At 63.9% G+C, this 17,096-nt stretch overlaps 1 protein-coding gene across 11 annotated transcripts in view; it reads left to right on the top strand.

Annotated features, from left to right (window-relative positions):
* F8 (coagulation factor VIII) overlaps positions 1–17,096 on the top strand; it is an 87,073-nt gene that overhangs the window by 58,340 nt on the left and 11,637 nt on the right. For 8 of the 11 annotated variants that reach the window (XM_075941252.1, XM_075941247.1, XM_075941246.1 and 5 more), the window contains 7 exons: positions 3,203–3,414; positions 4,857–5,007; positions 5,309–5,518; positions 10,575–13,686; positions 14,553–14,718; positions 15,996–16,208; positions 16,743–16,971. In XM_075941252.1, coding sequence (XP_075797367.1) covers positions 3,203–3,414; positions 4,857–5,007; positions 5,309–5,518; positions 10,575–13,686; positions 14,553–14,718; positions 15,996–16,208; positions 16,743–16,971 — 4,293 coding nt within the window. Of the gene's footprint in view, positions 1–3,202; positions 3,415–4,856; positions 5,008–5,308; positions 5,519–10,570; positions 13,687–14,552; positions 14,719–15,799; positions 16,209–16,742; positions 16,972–17,096 lie in introns of those variants that run through there. The other 3 variants (XM_075941254.1, XM_075941256.1, XM_075941257.1) reach the window with 3 other exon arrangements.

The following is a 17,096-nucleotide window of genomic DNA, read 5'->3' as shown; positions in this document are numbered from 1 at the left end:
ACCATGTAACCCATGGGACCGCCCTGCCGTGTGCCCACACCTGCCACTGGGTCCCTTCCCTCCTCCAGACCATGTTACCCATGGGACCGCCCTGCCGTGTGCCCACACCTGCCACTGGGTCCCTTCCCTCCTCCAGACCATGTAACCCATGGGACCGCCCTGCCGTGTGCCCACACCTGCCACTGGGTCCCTCCCCTCCTCCAGACCATGTTACCCATGGGACCGCCCCGCCGTGTGCCCACACCTGCCACTGGGTCCCTTCCCTCCTCCAGACCATGTAACCCATGGGACCGCCCTGCCGTGTGCCCACACCTGCCACTGGGTCCCTCCCCTCCTCCAGACCATGTTACCCATGGGACCGCCCCACCGTGTGCCCACACCTGCCACTGGGTCCCTTCCCTCCTCCAGACCATGTAACCCATGGGACCGCCCTGCCGTGTGCCCACACCTGCCACTGGGTCCCTCCCCTCCTCCAGACCATGTTACCCATGGGACCGCCCTGCCGTGTGCCCACACCTGCCACTGGGTCCCTTCCCTCCTCCAGACCATGTAACCCATGGGACCGCCCCGCCGTGTGCCCACACCTGCCACTGGGTCCCTCCCCTCCTCCAGACCATGTAACCCATGGGACCGCCCCGCCGTGTGCCCACACCTGCCACTGGGTCCCTCCCCTCCTCCAGACCATGTAACCCATGGGACCGCCCTGCCGTGTGCCCACACCTGTCACTGGGTCCCTCCCCTCCTCCAGACCATGTTACCCATGGGACCGCCCTGCCGTGTGCCCACACCTGCCACTGGGTCCCTTCCCTCCTCCAGACCATGTAACCCATGGGACCGCCCCGCCGTGTGCCCACACCTGCCACTGGGTCCCTCCCCTCCTCCAGACCATGTAACCCATGGGACCGCCCTGCCGTGTGCCCACACCTGTCACTGGGTCCCTCCCCTCCTCCAGACCATGTAACCCATGGGACCGCCCCGCCGTGTGCCCACACCTGCCACTGGGTCCCTCCCCTCCTCCAGACCATGTAACCCATGGGACCGCCCTGCCGTGTGCCCACACCTGCCACTGGGTCCCTTCCCTCCTCCAGACCATGTAACCCATGGGACCGCCCCGCCGTGTGCCCACACCTGTCACTGGGTCCCTTCCCTCCTCCAGACCATGTAACCCATGGGACCGCCCCGCCGTGTGCCCACACCTGTCACTGGGTCCCTCCCCTCCTCCAGACCATGTAACCCATGGGACCGCCCCGCCGTGTGCCCACACCTGTCACTGGGTCCCTCCCCTCCTCCAGACCATGTAACCCATGGGACTGCCCCGCCGTGTGCCCACACCTGTCACTGGGTCCCTCCCCTCCTCCAGACCATGTAACCCATGGGACCGCCCTGCCGTGTGCCCACACCTGTCACTGGGTCCCTCCCCTCCTCCAGACCATGTAACCCATGGGACCGCCCCGCCGTGTGCCCACACCTGTCACTGGGTCCCTCCCCTCCTCCAGACCATGTAACCCATGGGACTGCCCCGCCGTGTGCCCACACCTGCCACTGGGTCCCTCCCCTCCTCCAGACCATGTAACCCATGGGACCGCCCCGCCGTGTGCCCACACCTGCCACTGGGTCCCTTCCCTCCTCCAGACCATGTAACCCATGGGACCGCCCCGCCGTGTGCCCACACCTGCCACTGGGTCCCTTCCCTCCTCCAGACCATGTAACCCATGGGACCGCCCCGCCGTGTGCCCACACCTGCCACTGGGTCCCTCCCCTCCTCCAGACCATGTAACCCATGGGACCGCCCTGCCGTGTGCCCACACCTACCACTGGGTCCCTTCCCTCCTCCAGACCATGTAACCCATGGGACCGCCCTGCCGTGTGCCCCCACCTGTCACTGGGTCCCTCCCCTCCTCCAGACCATGTAACCCATGGGACCGCCCCGCCGTGTGCCCACACCTGTCACTGGGTCCCTCCCCTCCTCCAGACCATGTAACCCATGGGACCGCCCCACCGCCGTGTGCCCACACCTGCCACTGGGCCCCTTCCCTCCTCCAGACCATGTAACCCATGGGACCGCCCTGCCGTGTGCCCCCACCTGTCACTGGGTCCCTCCCCTCCTCCAGACCATGTAACCCATGGGACCGCCCCGCCGTGTGCCCACACCTACCACTGGGTCCCTCCCCTCCTCCAGACCATGTAACCCATGGGACCGCCCCGCCGTGTGCCCACACCTACCACTGGGTCCCTCCCCTCCTCCAGACCATGTAACCCATGGGACCGCCCCGCCGTGTGCCCACACCTGTCACTGGGTCCCTTCCCTCCTCCAGACCATGTAACCCATGGGACCGCCCCGCCGTGTGCCCACACCTGTCACTGGGTCCCTTCCCTCCTCCAGACCATGTTACCCATGGGACCGCCCCGCCGTGTGCCCACACCTGTCACTGGGTCCCTTCCCTCCTCCAGACCATGTAACCCATGGGACCGCCCTGCCGTGTGCCCACACCTGCCACTGGGTCCCTTCCCTCCTCCAGACCATGTAACCCATGGGACCGCCCCGCCGTGTGCCCACACCTGCCACTGGGTCCCTCCCCTCCTCCAGACCATGTAACCCATGGGACCGCCCCGCCGTGTGCCCACACCTGCCACTGGGTCCCTTCCCTCCTCCAGACCATGTAACCCATGGGACCGCCCCGCCGTGTGCCCACACCTGTCACTGGGTCCCTCCCCTCCTCCAGACCATGTAACCCATGGGACCGCCCCGCCGTGTGCCCACACCTGTCACTGGGTCCCTTCCCTCCTCCAGACCATGTAACCCATGGGACCGCCCCGCCGTGTGCCCACACCTGCCACTGGGTCCCTCCCCTCCTCCAGACCATGTAACCCATGGGACCGCCCCGCCGTGTGCCCACACCTGCCACTGGGTCCCTCCCCTCCTCCAGACCATGTAACCCATGGGACCGCCCCGCCGTGTGCCCACACCTGCCACTGGGTCCCTTCCCTCCTCCAGACCATGTTACCCATGGGACCCCCCACCGTGTGCCCACACCTGCCACTGGGTCCCTCCCCTCCTCCAGACCATGTTACCCATGGGACCGCCCCGCCGTGTGCCCACACCTGCCACTGGGTCCCTCCCCTCCTCCAGACCATGTTACCCATGGGACCACCCCGCCGTGTGCCCACACCTCATGAATTGCTCTGGGGTTTGTGTTCCCAGGCCTCGGCGTGAAGGATACACCTGTTGAGCCCGGCCAGACGTTCACGTACAGCTGGAGAGTGACGACTGAGGATGGGCCGACTGGCTCGGATCCTCGCTGCCTGTCCCGTTTCTACTACAGCTCCATCAGCCCCGTCCGAGACACGGCCTCGGGGCTGGTCGGGCCCCTCTTGCTCTGCTCTAAAAAATCGATGGATCAGAGAGGGAATCAGGTGAGCGCTTCCCTGTCAGTGACCCACCTGCCATTGCAGAGGCGTGGCCGGAAGGTGCAGGGATCCCTGGCCTTTGCCGTGTGCCGCAGGACAGCGCTTGCACATGCCCCTTGTGCGTGTGCATCGCAGACCCCAAAGCCCCGACAGAGGCACGTCTCCCACTGATCCACGTGGCAGGTTTGCTTAGCTAAAGAGCTGCAGGTAATTTCCATGCCACCAGCATTCATCAGAACCAACCACACCCAAGTCTGGCCCCTGCATTTCAGTGCAGACAGCTGGTTCTGCTTTCAGGTGCATGGTCACGTATCCGTACGATGGATATCTTCAGTTTCTAAGGGGCGCCCTCAGCTCATAGCACCCTGGAGCTGGAAGGGCCCTCGAGCGGCGGGACCCCGCACCGTCTAGAGCCGTGTTTCCCAAATGGTGTTCCGCAGAACCCAGGTTCCGCGAGAAAATTCCATGACAATCGCATTTTACGATTTAACAAAGAACAATAATGAATATTGAAGCATTTCTGAATTTTATTGAAAACAATTTTCCGCAGCACTTCTCCGGATGAGGCAGGCGTCAGCCTGCTCCAGAGAGGCCCCCAGCCCTGCTTGGCGCATGAGCGCAGAGCAGCTCGGTGCTCAGATGTGCTCAGCCGGGCTGCCGCGCTTCAGTCTGGAGCTGGCCGTCCCTGACCTCCCCTCCCCTGGCCGGCGCCTATGTGCCGTGGGCTCTGGGCTGGAGTTTGGCAGCAGCATGCGCCAGATACCAGCAGAGCTACCGGTCCATGCGTGGCCATGGGCTGCCAGCCGGCTCAGAGCGCTGGGCAGGCAGAGCAGCCAAGGGCAGGCCAGAGCGCCGCCAGGTGTGCACATGACAACGGAGTTGCTGGCCGTCCTGGGTCACCCCTCGGCTCCAACTAGCCCAGGGCCCACCAGCGGCCAGCGCCAGGTGCCCCCGAGGGAGGGAACCGAGCAGGGAATCACCACGTGACCCCTCCCCGTCACCCATTCCCAGCCCTGACACACACAGGCCAGGGCCACCCTCCCTGCCCATCCTGGCTCAGCTGCTGACGGACCTGACCTCAGGCTCTTGCCTGAACCCTGCGACGGTCCTGGCCTTCACAGCCTCTCTGGCAAGGAGGCAGGACAGTGGCTGGAGCTCTCTGGGCGTCCAGAGGGGAACGATGCACGCTCGAGGCTGGGCCAGGGGTCGGGCAGGGTTGGGAGAGCCAGCAGCCAGCAGTTCCCTTTCCTGATGGGCCCTTCTGTCGCCCCGGCACCAGTGAGAGTGGCCTGGCCATCCCAGCAGAGGCCCTGAGACCAGTAGCAAGCAGGCTGCGGTGCGCTGTGGGGTGAGGCGGCACTGCTCATCCTGCCCGGCCGGGGGCTGTGACTCTGAGGGTCAGTTCCCACCCCAGGCGATGGATGACCCCCTTCCTCTCTGCTTCCCAGATGATGTCGGATGAGACGAGGGTCGTGATGTTTTCAGTCTTTGATGAAAACCAGAGCTGGTACCTGGCAGAAAATATCCAGCGATTCTGCACAGAGGCAGCCACCGTGAACCCGCAGGACCCTGAATTCTATGCCTCCAATGTCATGCACAGTGCGTACCCGGGGGAGGGGAGGGGAGAACCACCGGGATGGGTTGCTGAGGGAGGGGCGGGGGGTTTCTAGGTCCCGGCCTGCCCAAGCCCTGGCTGGGCTGATGGGGTTGGGTTGGTCCTGCCTTGGGCAGGGGCTGGACACGATGGCTCCTGCGGGCTGTGCCAAGCGCCATCTTCTGTGAGTCTGTGACAGAAGGAAAAGGCGGGACTGTCCGTATCCAAGGGCCTGCCTTGTGATTGTCCCAGCACAGAGCTAGTGCCAGGCGAGCCCAAAGCACTGACCCCCCACGCCTGTTCTAGGTATTAACGGCTATGTCTATGACAACCTGCACCTGAGACTCTGCCTGCAGCAAGTGGTGTACTGGTACGTCCTGAGCGTCGGGGCCCAGACAGACTTCCTGTCTGTGCTCTTCTCCGGAAACACCTTCAAACGCAACCTGGTCTTTGAGGACACGCTCACCCTCTTCCCGCTTTCGGGGGAAACCGTCTACACCTACATAGAGAAGCCAGGTGAGTAACCAGAGCGGTTAAAATCGCTGCGCCTGGCTGCTGTGCAGTGTGCGCCCACAGAGGCAGGCCCGCGCGCTCGGCAGAGCAGGTTAGTGCAGGAACTGGAGGGACCCGCTTGACAAATAACCAGCTGTATTAAGAGCAAGAGAGTAACTCATCAGAGCTCAGCCCTGCAACGGCATGAGCAAGTGAGTGGTCCTTTCAGGCCTGCCTGGGTTCACCCTCCCCAGCTAGCTCCCTAGTTCCATTGCCAGAACAGACTGGGGGCAGCTCCTGTGGATGTGGCTCATGGTTGAAAGCAGCTGTGAAGAATCAGCCTCGCTGGCCTGGTGCCAGTGCAGAGATGAGGAAGAGTCAGATCTGGTGTTGTGTCTGCTGTCCACACTCACACCCTGCCGGTGTTTGAGCCGAGGTCCATGCTTGGGCCGTCTCTGAAACCTTCCAGAGAAACACCAGTGCAGCGCTGAGAAATACAACGGGACAGGCAGGTCTGGGCACTCCCGACTGGCGGGAAGTGAGCCGAGAGATTGACTGTCATTGTAACGTTACCCCTCTAAAAACTCCCACTCTGAAGTTGGGGCAACTTTTAAACTTGTTTGGTTTTGAGCCAGGACTTCGGCAGTAACTCTCAGAGGGCTGCATTCAGGTGCCAGGAGCAGAAGCTGATCGGTTATTCCCAAAAGCTTTGGAAAGCCACAACCACGTGTTCGGCCGCTCTCTGCCTCCCCCTTTCCGGAGTGCCACAAACGCCCTTATCTCGCAACCCTCCCCCCGCTGCAAACCTTTTGTCATTCCGACAAAAGACCGGGTGGGGCGCAGCCCGTCCGGCAGCGTGGGAACCCAGAAATCAGCCACCCGTCCGGCAGCGTGGGAACCCAGAAATCAGCCGCCCGTCCGGCAGCGTGGGAACCCAGAAATCAGCCGCCCGTCCGGCAGCGTGGGAACCCAGAAATCAGCAGCGCGTCCGGCAGCGTAGGAACCCAGAAATCAGCCGCCCGTCCAGCAGCGTGGGAACCCAGAAATCAGCCGCCCGTCTGGCAGCGTAGGAACCCAGAAATCAGCCGCCCGTCTGGCAGTGTGGGAACCCAGAAATCAGCTGCCCGTCCGGCAGCGTGGGAACCCAGAAATCAGCAGCGCGTCCGGCAGCGTAGGAACCCAGAAATCAGCCGCCCGTCCGGCAGCATGGGAACCCAGAAATCAGCAGCGCGTCCGGCATTGTGGGAACCTAGAAATCAGCCGCCCATCCGGCAGCGTGGGTACCCAGAAATCAGACGCCCGTCCGGCAGCGTGGGAACCCAGAAATCAGACGCCCGGCCGGCAGCGTGGGAACCCAGAAATCAGACGCCGGGCCGGCAGCGTGGGAACCCAGAAATCAGCAGCGCGTCCGGCAGCGTGGGAACCCAGAAATCAGCCGCCCGTCCGGCAGCGTGGGAACCCAGAAATCAGCTGCCCGTCCGGCAGTGTGGGAACCCAGAAATCAGCAGCGCGTCCGGCAGCGTGGGAACCCAGAAATCAGCCGCCCGTCCGGCAGCGTGGGAACCCAGAAATCAGCCGCCCGTCCGGCAGCGTGGGAACCCAGAAATCAGCCGCCTGTCTGGCAGCGTGGGAACCCAGAAATCAGCCGCCCGTCCGGCAGTGTGGGAACCCAGAAATCAGCAGCGCATCCAGCAGCGTAGGAACCCAGAAATCAGCCGCCCGTCTGGCAGCGTGGGAATCCAGAAATCAGCCGCCCGTCTGGCAGCGTGGGAACCCAGAAATCAGCCGCCCATCCGGCAGCGTGGGAATCCAGAAATCAGCTGCCCGTCCGGCAGTGTGGGAACCCAGAAATCAGCAGCGCATCCAGCAGCGTAGGAACCCAGAAATCAGCCGCCCGTCTGGCAGCGTGGGAACCCAGAAATCAGACGCTCATCTGGCAGCGTGGGAACCCAGAAATCAGCAGCGCGTCCGGCAGCGTAGGAACCCAGAAATCAGCCGCCAGTCCAGCAGCATGGGAACCCAGAAATCAGCCGCCCGTCTGGCAGCGTAGGAACCCAGAAATCAGCCGCCCGTCCGGCAGCGTGGGAACCCAGAAATCAGCCGCCCGTCCGGCAGCGTGGGAACCCAGAAATCAGCCGCCCGTCTGGCAGCGTGGGAACCTAGAAATCAGCCGCCCATCTGGCAGCGTGGGAACCCAGAAATCAGCCTCCCGTCTGGCAGCGTGGGAACCTAGAAATCAGCTGCCCATCCGGCAGCGTAGGAACCCAGAAATTAGCCGCCCGTCCGGCAGCGTGGGAACCCAGAAATTAGCCGCCCGTCCGGCAGCGTGGGAACACAGAAATCAGCCGCCCGTCCGGCAGCGTGGGAACCCAGAAATCAGCCGCCCGTCCGGCAGCGTGGGAACCCAGAAATCAGCAGCGCGTCCGGCAGCGTGGGAACCTAGAAATCAGCCGCCCATCTGGCAGCGTGGGAACCTAGAAATCAGCTGCCCATCTGGCAGCGTGGGTACCTAGAAATCAGCCACCCGTCCGGCAGCGTGGGAACCCAGAAATCAGCAGCGCGTCCGGCAGCGTGGGAACGCAGAAATCAGCCGCCCGTCCGGTAGCATGGGAACCCAGAAATCAGCTGCCCGTCCGGCAGCATGGGAACCCAGAAATCAGCCGCCTGTCCGGCAGCGTGGGAATCCAGAAATCAGCCGCCCGTCCGGCAGCGTGGGAACCCAGAAATCAGCCGCCCGTCCGGCATTGTGGGAACCCAGAAATCAGCCGCGTGTCCGGCAGCGTGGGAATCCAGAAATCAGCCGCCCGTCCGGCAGCGTGGGAACCCAGAAATCAGCCGCCCGTCCGGCAGCGTGGGAACCCAGAAATCAGCCGCCGGTCCGGCAGCGTGGGAATCCAGAAATCAGCCACCCGTCCGGCAGCGTGGGAACCTAGAAATCAGCCGCCCATCTGGCAGCGTGGGAACCCAGAAATCAGCCGCCCGTCCGGCAGCGTGGGAACCTAGAAATCAGCCGCCCGTCCGGCAGCGTGGGAACCCAGAAATCAGCAGTGCATCCGGCAGCATGGGAACCCAGAAATCAGCTGCCCGTCCGGCAGCATGGGAACCCAGAAATCAGCCGCCCGTCTGGCAGCGTGGGAACCCAGAAATCAGCCGCCCGTCCGGCAGCGTGGGAACCCAGAAATCAGCCGCCCATCCAGCAGCGCGCCCGGCAGCTTGGGAACCTAGAAATCAGCCGCCCGTCCGGCAGTGTGGGAATCCAGAAATCAGCAGTGCATCCGGCAGCGTGGGAATCCAGAAATCAGCCGCCCATCTGGCAGCGTGGGAACCCAGAAATCAGCAGCGCGTCCGGCAGCTTGGGAACCTAGAAATCATCCGCATGTCCAGCAGCGTGGGAATCCAGAAATCAGCAGCGCGTCCGGCAGCGTGGGAACACAGAAATCAGCCGCCCATCTGGCAGCGTGGGAACCCAGAAATCAGCAGCGCGTCCGGCAGCGTGGGAACCTAGAAATCAGCCGCATGTCCGGCAGGGTGGGAACAAAGAAATCAGCAGCGCGTCCGGCAGCGTGGGATCCCAGAAATCAGCCGCCCGTCCGGCAGCGTGGGAACCTAGAAATCAGCCGCCCATCTGGCAGCGTGGGAACCCAGAAATCAGCAGCGCGTCCGGCAGCGTGGGATCCCAGAAATCAGCCGCCCGTCCGGCAGCGTGGGAACCTAGAAATCAGCCGCCCATCTGGCAGCGTGGGAACCCAGAAATCAGCAGCGCGTCCAGCAGCATGTCTGCTGAGCTATTAAAACAAGCCACAGCAGCTTGAGTGTAGGAACTAGAATACCCCTTGGGTGCCAAAGCCGCGCCCAGGGCTGTGTGCCCAGGTTCTGCTGGCGGGAAGGCTAATCCAGTGTCCACATCCTCTGGCAACTAGCCAGATCCCAGCCCACAGATTTAACTCGGTCATCTAAGCTCACAACTCCCCTGCTGGCCCTTGTTCCTCATCCCTCGTCTGCCTGTCGCCGTCACGGGCTCAGCCGCTCCCAGCCGCACAGGGATCTAGTGGGCGTCGGCTCAGACGTGATGCCAGCATGCTGCCCAATCGATGCCACTTCCCTGGCGCTGCCTCCTGTGTCTGATTTGAAATAGCTGCATGGGCCACTCAGAGTTGTGCTTGTGGCTTTACCCTTGACCCTTTGCCCACCCTGGAGAGAATGAGAAGCTGGCACAATTGTATGTAAGTGGATAGAGAATGGGGAAAAGGCACCAGGCTGGCCCTGAGGCAGCAGAAGGCCCTGTGCTCTCCAGCGGAGGGGGGTCGAGGGAACCCAGAAATCAGCAGTTCCCAGGGAGACGTATCTAACTCTGGATGATTATTGTGATGCCTGGGCAGGAAGGAATGGGGGTGGGGGCTTTGGTTTCTTTTACCTTGAACAGGAGAGAAATGGGGGCTGGGGCTGGGGAGACCAGCGCCTGCAGAAAACATTCTCCCCATAGGGTCATAGGCTCCACGGCCAGATCGGACCGTCTGCCCCAGCACGGCCCTCTTGGAACTAGAGCGAATCCTTCACAAAACAGCTGGTGATTTAAAAATGGCCAGCGATGGAGAATCTGTTGCCACCCACTGGCAGCCGACCGAGCGGCTTTGTGAACTCACATTACTGGCCTCAGAGTCCATCCCCACGGCCAATGTAGCACAGAACCAGCACAGAGTATCTGCCAGCACCAGCCAGGCCTCGGCTGGGCTGAGTCTGGAATCCCTCTGGCTGCTGGATCGTACTCCCCAAGCTGCAGCCATCACTTAACCCCTCGTGGCTACACACGGAAGCCAGTGTGGGGACGTAGCAGGCAAAAGGGGGGGACCAAGGAGGCATTCGGTTCGTTAAAGCAATTCCAGATCCTTGCCAGGTTCATTCTAAGCGCTGGCAGAGCTGTTGCAGCCCCTGGAGCGCTGCATGAGTGGAGAATGCAGGGTGGGATGGATTTCGGTGGACAGAAGATGCCAGTGGCTTAGCGTGCTGAGGCGGGAGGGCGACTCCTCTTGTTTGCCAGGTGTGTCGGGCTAACGCTGTTCTCTTGTCCTTCCCGAGGTAGGTGTGTGGACTCTGGGATGCCTGAGCCCTGACTGCAGAGAGAGAGGAATGCGGGCAAAGTTCACAGTCTCTAAGTGCAGCACTGACCCCGAGCTCTATTCCTACGGGGAGGACTATGACTTGGGACCGGATTACGTGGCATGGGAGGGCAACGGCCCTCAACCTAGGGGCTTCTCCGGGGGGAAGAGAGGACGCAGGGCGAATGTGGGAAAGGGCTGTAATGTCACTTCTTCCCAAAAGGAAACAGAGATGCCCAGTGCCCAGCTGACACCCTGCTTGAGAAAAGCCAGCCAGCCGCTCGGGTTCAACCACAGCCTTCAAGCCCGCCTGAGGAACTGGACAGGCTCCCCTTCCGGTGGCGCAGCCGTGCTCTCCGCTCCCCACGGCCCTTCCCTGCCCTCTCAAGCCGAGACTGACTTTGAGCCAGTAGCTTATGACTCCGACTCCTCAGAAGAAGGGTTGTCAGAAATGATTCGCCCTGGCCAGGGACTTGGACACCCTCCAGCTGAAGGGAAGTCACCAAGCTCCAGTGACGTGGCCCCTCACAATGCAAGTTCAGCAGCAGCTGGCTCATCTCCAGGAGAGTCTCTCTTCTTCGGAAAGCGCAGGCCAAGCCGTGCCACAGAGACGGCCGAAGGGGGCGCAGAGCTGCAGGCGCCAGCCGAGAACGGGACGTTGCAACCAACTGCTCCGTTTGCCCACTTGGAAGAGTTTCTTCAAGGGAATGTTACTTCGGCACAATCAGAAGAGACGGTGCATGCACTGGGCCCTCAGGAGCTTTTCTTCAGGGCTAGCGACACTGGCCCTGCAGGGAACGAGAGGCCACTGCAAGCCCAGGACTCCAGGCGTGATCCCGGGGTTCAGAAAAGAGCTGCGCTAGAGGGCGAGGAAAAGCCGCTGGAGCCGAATGTCACATCTTCAAGGCCACACAAGCCACTGGCTGATCCTGTAACTAGAGAGGTGACACTGTCGGCTAAGGACCGCCCTTTCCTGAAAGGGGCTAGTGCTTCCGCGCCACGGGGCCAGGCAGCAGAGAGCACAAGCGGGCGTGCCGTCGCCCATGGGAACAACGGGGAAGCATTTCTTAAAAGCAGCAGTGCACCAGGGCAACTAGACATGAGGCTAGAAAATGGCACCAAGCTTCAAGAAGAGGCGTCACTAGGCCTTTCCGGAGCGTCTCAAGAGGGGACGCGAATTAGCCCGGCGCCCGGCGCCGTGCCCCACGAGAACATGCCGGCGGCAGACGGAGACGTGTCCTTTGCAGAGAAGTCTTCAAATGACACAGAAATTCAAAGGGCCCCTCTCCCACATCAGGAACACCCTTCCCTCGGTAAGACTAACATTGCACCCTCAGACAGAGCAGATCGGGGGCTTGCAGAAAACCGTCCCCTGGCCCACGAGACCAGGAGTGTCGCCCAGTTAGGGCTGGATGAACCTGCTGATGATCCGGGCCTTTCAGGTGCAGAGCGGCGCTTGGCTGCAGCAAGTGGCATGAGGCTAGCACCCGACAAGCGTACCAGTGGGACAAGCCTCCCAGGAAGAAGAGTTCTGGGCCACAATGACAGTTCTGCCCCCAGCTATGACCCGACACCAGACACCGATGAACTAACGCGAGGGCCAAAGCCCCACGATGCTGCGCAAAGGAAGGAGACGTCGGACAGCATGGCGCATAGCGGGGAAGTTTCTCTCTCCAGGAGAGCCCCTCCAGCAGGGACGGTGGACTCGAGAAATGGTCCGGCTCTCCTGGAGGCCAGCAGGTCAGACGAAGAAGGTGCAATCCACAGGAATAAGAGCATGGAGCCGGCCTCGGACAGCTGGCCCCCTGCAAAGCCGACTTTCAAGCCCTGCGATCCGAGCTCTCAGGCATGCACCTCTCATGGACACAAGAGGCCCCTGGAATCAGCCGGTGCTTCGCTGGAAGGGACGGAGGTGCAGCAAGGGCAGGGGGACAAGGCAGGGGCGCAGAGGGGAAGGCAGGGCTCTGGCGGACATTCAGGAGTCGGAGCCATGCTCAGAGGCACTACCAAGAAAAGCTCCGACAGAGCAAAGCCCTTTGGTGCTTGGCCCCGCGTAGACCCTGGAGCGAGTGGCACTGACAGCCCCACGGGGCACAGCAGGGAAGCGCCAAGCCCCAGCCCGCCGGACGCACCGCCACCCCGGGCCAGCAGCCGGGAGCCTCCGGCAGCGGGGCACAGTGCAGCTCCCAGAGGAGGCGGCTCCCTTCTGAGGGTGGAAGAGCCGGAGGAGACACCTCGACCTAGCGCTGCCCCTGCCCCCTGGGAAGGGGAGCAGACAGCAGGCACTGAGGCCGACGCGGAGCCCCCTGAGGCGGCAGGAGAGCAGACGCTGGGGGTGGCCCCCATCTCGGCGCGGGTCGTGGGGCCGGCGAGCAGCACTGAGCCCCCTGCAGCGAGTGCGACGCAGCGTGGCGGGGCCGCTGACCGGGGGGTGCGTCGGAGCTTGCTGCCCGAGGGGAGTGTGGCAGGTGGGCACGCGGGCACCTTGGAGCCGCCGGAGCTGCGGGTCTCTGGGGAAGTGCCGCAGGAGCCTGGCTCTGAGGCCAGTCAGCACCGGGCAGCAGGAGCTGGATCGAAGGCTTTTCCAGCGAGCATAGAGGCCTCGGAGACGCTGGCCAAACAGGCCTCCAGAACAAGCACCCTGCGTCCCCAGGGGGGCGAGGCTCTCGGCCAGGCCCTGCCAGGAGGCCAAAGGCAGCTGAGGCACATCCAGCAAGAAAACCAAGTGCTGAAAGAGGAAGATGCCGCTCCCCTCCCAGGCCCAGGATGGAAGGGGCCGCAGGGCAGCGTGGAAAGCACCAGCAAAGCAAAGAACAGGAGCTCGGCTCCTGGGCCCGAGGCCTATTTGGAGAGCCCTGGAGAGCCCCGTGCCCCCGACAGTGCAGCCAAGTCCAGCATCGCCGAGCCCCAGACGGAGAAATCCGACTATGACGACTACAGCAGCCCCGAGAGAGGCGCGGGCGACTTTGACATCTACGGGGAGGAGGAGCAAGGGCCGCGCTCCTACCAGGGGCGGGTCCTGCAGTATTTCGTGGCAGCGATCGAGGTGCTGTGGGAATACGAGAGCCAGAGACCCCAGCACTTCCTGAAAGTGAAGTACGTCTCACGGCCCGCCCTGCCCCCGCCCCGGGCATCTCTCCCAGCCCGGCTGCTTCCCTTCCCTTCCCCGCCCAGAGCCCACCCGGGGACAGACCCCGGGTCCCAGCCCAGCCTGTCCTGAGCCTGGCTCCCCGCCCAGTGGAGCCTTGCCAGCCTCTTGGGTCCTGGAGCTTCCTCCCGAGTGCAGCAGCCCGGCTGGTGGCTCCGCTACCTGGGCTCAGCGCCCGCTTTGCTGACGAGTCCAGGCCTCCCTCACTTGAGCCCACAGGTTCTGGCTGCAGCGCGCTCCCGGGGCTGGGCAGTGTCAGCTGCAGACGTCATCACGGGCTCCCCATGCACCTGGCCGTGCCGAGGGGGGAGCAGGGGGGTGGGGAGGAATGAGCCTCTCACTGGCCACACTGCGGGGGGCTGCCAGGGGGGCTTCCTCCGGGCAGTGCTGTGTGCGGGGTGGGCCCAACCCGTCCACTCAGAGGAGAGCCAGGGAACCCTCCGGGTGAAGACGGGCACTAACCGCTGGACCCTCGCGAGGCCGGAGCTGCCGCAAGTGCCTGGCTGGAGGTCAGCCCCGGGCGTCCGAGTGGGGCCAGGCCAGGAGAGCTGCAGGGAGACGCTCTGTGCGGATACGACGTTTGCACCCACCTCTGAGCTGCCGGCAGGGCCCAGGCGTGTCCTGCACAGACCCCTCTGCCGCCAGCTCGGGCTTGCTTCCCGAGGGCCCGGCAGACCCTGTAGTGGCTAGGCCTGGCCTGCCTGAGCGGGTGTGTGGCTTGGGCAAGATGCCAACGGGAGGGGCATTAGACCACAGCATCCAGCGCCCTGCGCCCTCCACTCCACGAGCCTGGTGAGCTCCTCTTGTTCCTCAGGGGCCCCGGGCGGGGCTGGAGGAAGCCTGCCCAGCAGTTCAAGAAGGTGGTTTTCCGAGGGTACCTGGACAAGGATTTCACCCAGCCGCTGGCGCGCGGGGAGCTGGACGAGCACCTGGGGCTCCTGGGGCCCTACATCAGGGCGGAAGTGAATGACTTCGTCATGGTGAGTCCGAGGGAAGAAAAAGGAGGGTGACGTTCCCCGTGGCCCTCTGCCACTCCAGGGGCTCTTCCTGCTGCCTCCTGGGCTGGGACCGTCGGCTCCAGAGGCCTGGCCTGCCCCGGAGGCTGCCAAGGCCTGGGGCTGAGAGCTGGCACATTCAGTGCACTGACAGGACAAGGGTCTTCTCTGGGGCGGGTGGGCGAGCTCCAGCCCTCGCTCTGGCTGGCCAGCACCTCGGTGCTGTGTGGAGATCAGCTGTGGAGCCGAGGTCAGGGCGCCCTCACTTAGGGTTACCAGACAGCTTCAAAAAAATACCGGACACACTTGATCTCAGATGGAGGGGGGAACCGGCCGGGAGGGGAGTGGGGCTGCAGGGCTGGCCAGGGAAAATCGGGGGGGGAGGACTGGCTGGGAGGGGGGCGGGGGGAGCAGGGCTGGCAGGGGGAGATCAGGAGGAGGAAGGGGGGAGAACCGGCCGGCGGGAAGCAAAGCTGGCCGGGAGAGGGTTGGGGGAGCAGGGCTGGCCAGGGGAGATTGGGGGGGAACTGGCCGGCGGGAAGCAAGGCTGGCCGGGAGAGGGTGGGGGGAGCAGGGCTGGCCAGGGGAGATTGGGGGGGAACTGGCCGGCGGGAAGCAAGGCTGGCCGGGAGGAGGGTGGGGGGAGCAGGGCTGGCCGGGAGTGGGGTGGGAGGAGCAGGGCTGGCCGGGAGGAGGGTGGGGGGAGCAGGGCTGGCCGGGAGGGGGGTGGGGGGAGCAGGGCTGGCCGGGAGGGGGGTGGGAGGAGCAGGGCTGGCCGGGGAGGAGCGGGGGAGAGAATCGGCCGGCGGGGAGCAGGACTGACCCAGGCGCATGCAGATCCTGGGGCGCTGCCCGTCCTGCGCACGGTCCCGGCGAAGCACGAGGAGTCTGGCTCCGGGGATTCCCCCCCCCCGCGTAGTCGGGTATCCCTGGCTGGTAGACGCACTCATGCAGTGTGAGCGTGTCTGCCAGCCAGGCAGTTCGTAACTACGTCCTGATGCTCCTCATAATGATAAAGGTGCCTAATTAGCACAGACCGGACATTTTATGTCTGGTATTTTCTCAGGTTGTTTCCCGGACAGAGCCCCCAAATACCGGACCGTGTGGTTCAGACCCGGCCACCCTGCCCTTGCTGCGCAGCGAGAGGACGGAGGCTGGGTCTGGCTGGGGCAGGGCCAGTGTCCCACCAGGGCGGGGCAGTGGGCAGGGCCCTGGCTCCCAGATTCCCCTTCTCTTTGCGTCTGCCCACCCCCCCGGTGCAGGTGAGCTTCAAGAACCTGGCTTCCCGGCCTTACTCCTTCCACTTCAACCTCCTGCCCGACCAAGATGGCCCGGGGGGCGACAGCAGGCCCAGCCAGCAGGCAGTGCCGCCCGGCGAGCTCCGCGAGTACTCCTGGAAGGTGCTGCCCCAGATGGCACCTGCTGACAATGAGTTTGACTGCAAGGCCTGGGCTTACTTCTCCAGCGTTAACCAGGTAGGTGGGAGCCCGGCAGGAGACACCGGGGCTCTCCGCTAGCCGTGCTCAGCCAGAATGCCAGCCCCTTGCCTCGGCCCCAGGGACTCTCCTGCGCAGGGTATCGCTGGGCCACGCGGGGCCATTGCCCGGAGCGTCTCAGGAGAGGCAGCTGGGGCTGGGCTGGGCCAGCAGCGGAGCTGGAGAGGGGAGCCAGTGAGTCACAGTTAGAACGAGAATCAAAGGGCCCCAGGTGTCCTAGAGGGAGGTTCCTGCGCTGGGTTTCCCCCACAGCGGTGCTGAGCTCCGCTCCATCGCTCGGCTTCCAGCTGTGAGTTGGGGGCGTTCAGAGCCAGCCCCCCCACCTGCCCATCTGAGGCCGCCCCTGCTCCTGGGGTCGTGGCTGGCCCTGAGGGGGAAGCTCACTGACAGGCACTAGGAGGGCTGGCTGGGGTGCAGCCCACGGTACCGGAGAGGCTCTGCGTGGCTCTGCCGGCACTGGGGATGGGTGGAGGTTCGGCGTGGCCCTCACACTCTGGCTGTGCCCCCTCCCAGGAGAAGGACCTGCACTCTGGCCTGGTCGGGCCGTTGCTTATCTGCCGCTCCGGCATCCTGAGCCCTGCCTTTGGGAGGCAGCTGGCCGTGCAGGAGTTCTCGCTGCTCTTCACAATCTTCGATGAGACCAAAAGCTGGTACCTCGCCGAGAACGTGCAGAGGAACTGCCCGCCCCTCTGCCGGACCCAGCTGCACGACCCTCATTTTAGACAGAGAAGCCGCTTTCCGGGTAAGAACACCAGCTCCTGCCCTGCCTGCCCCTAGCGCAGCGGGACCAGCTCCTGAATCCTCTTCCTTGCCCACCCACTGGGTGAGAGCAAGAGGACCTCAGCACTCCCCTGGGAACCTCTCACT

The sequence above is a fragment of the Pelodiscus sinensis genome, chromosome 13, assembly GCF_049634645.1.
Source record: "Pelodiscus sinensis isolate JC-2024 chromosome 13, ASM4963464v1, whole genome shotgun sequence".
Taxonomy (NCBI): Eukaryota; Metazoa; Chordata; order Testudines; family Trionychidae; genus Pelodiscus; species Pelodiscus sinensis.
Note: the sequence above shows the minus strand (reverse complement) of the source record. Positions and strands in the feature narration are given on the sequence as shown.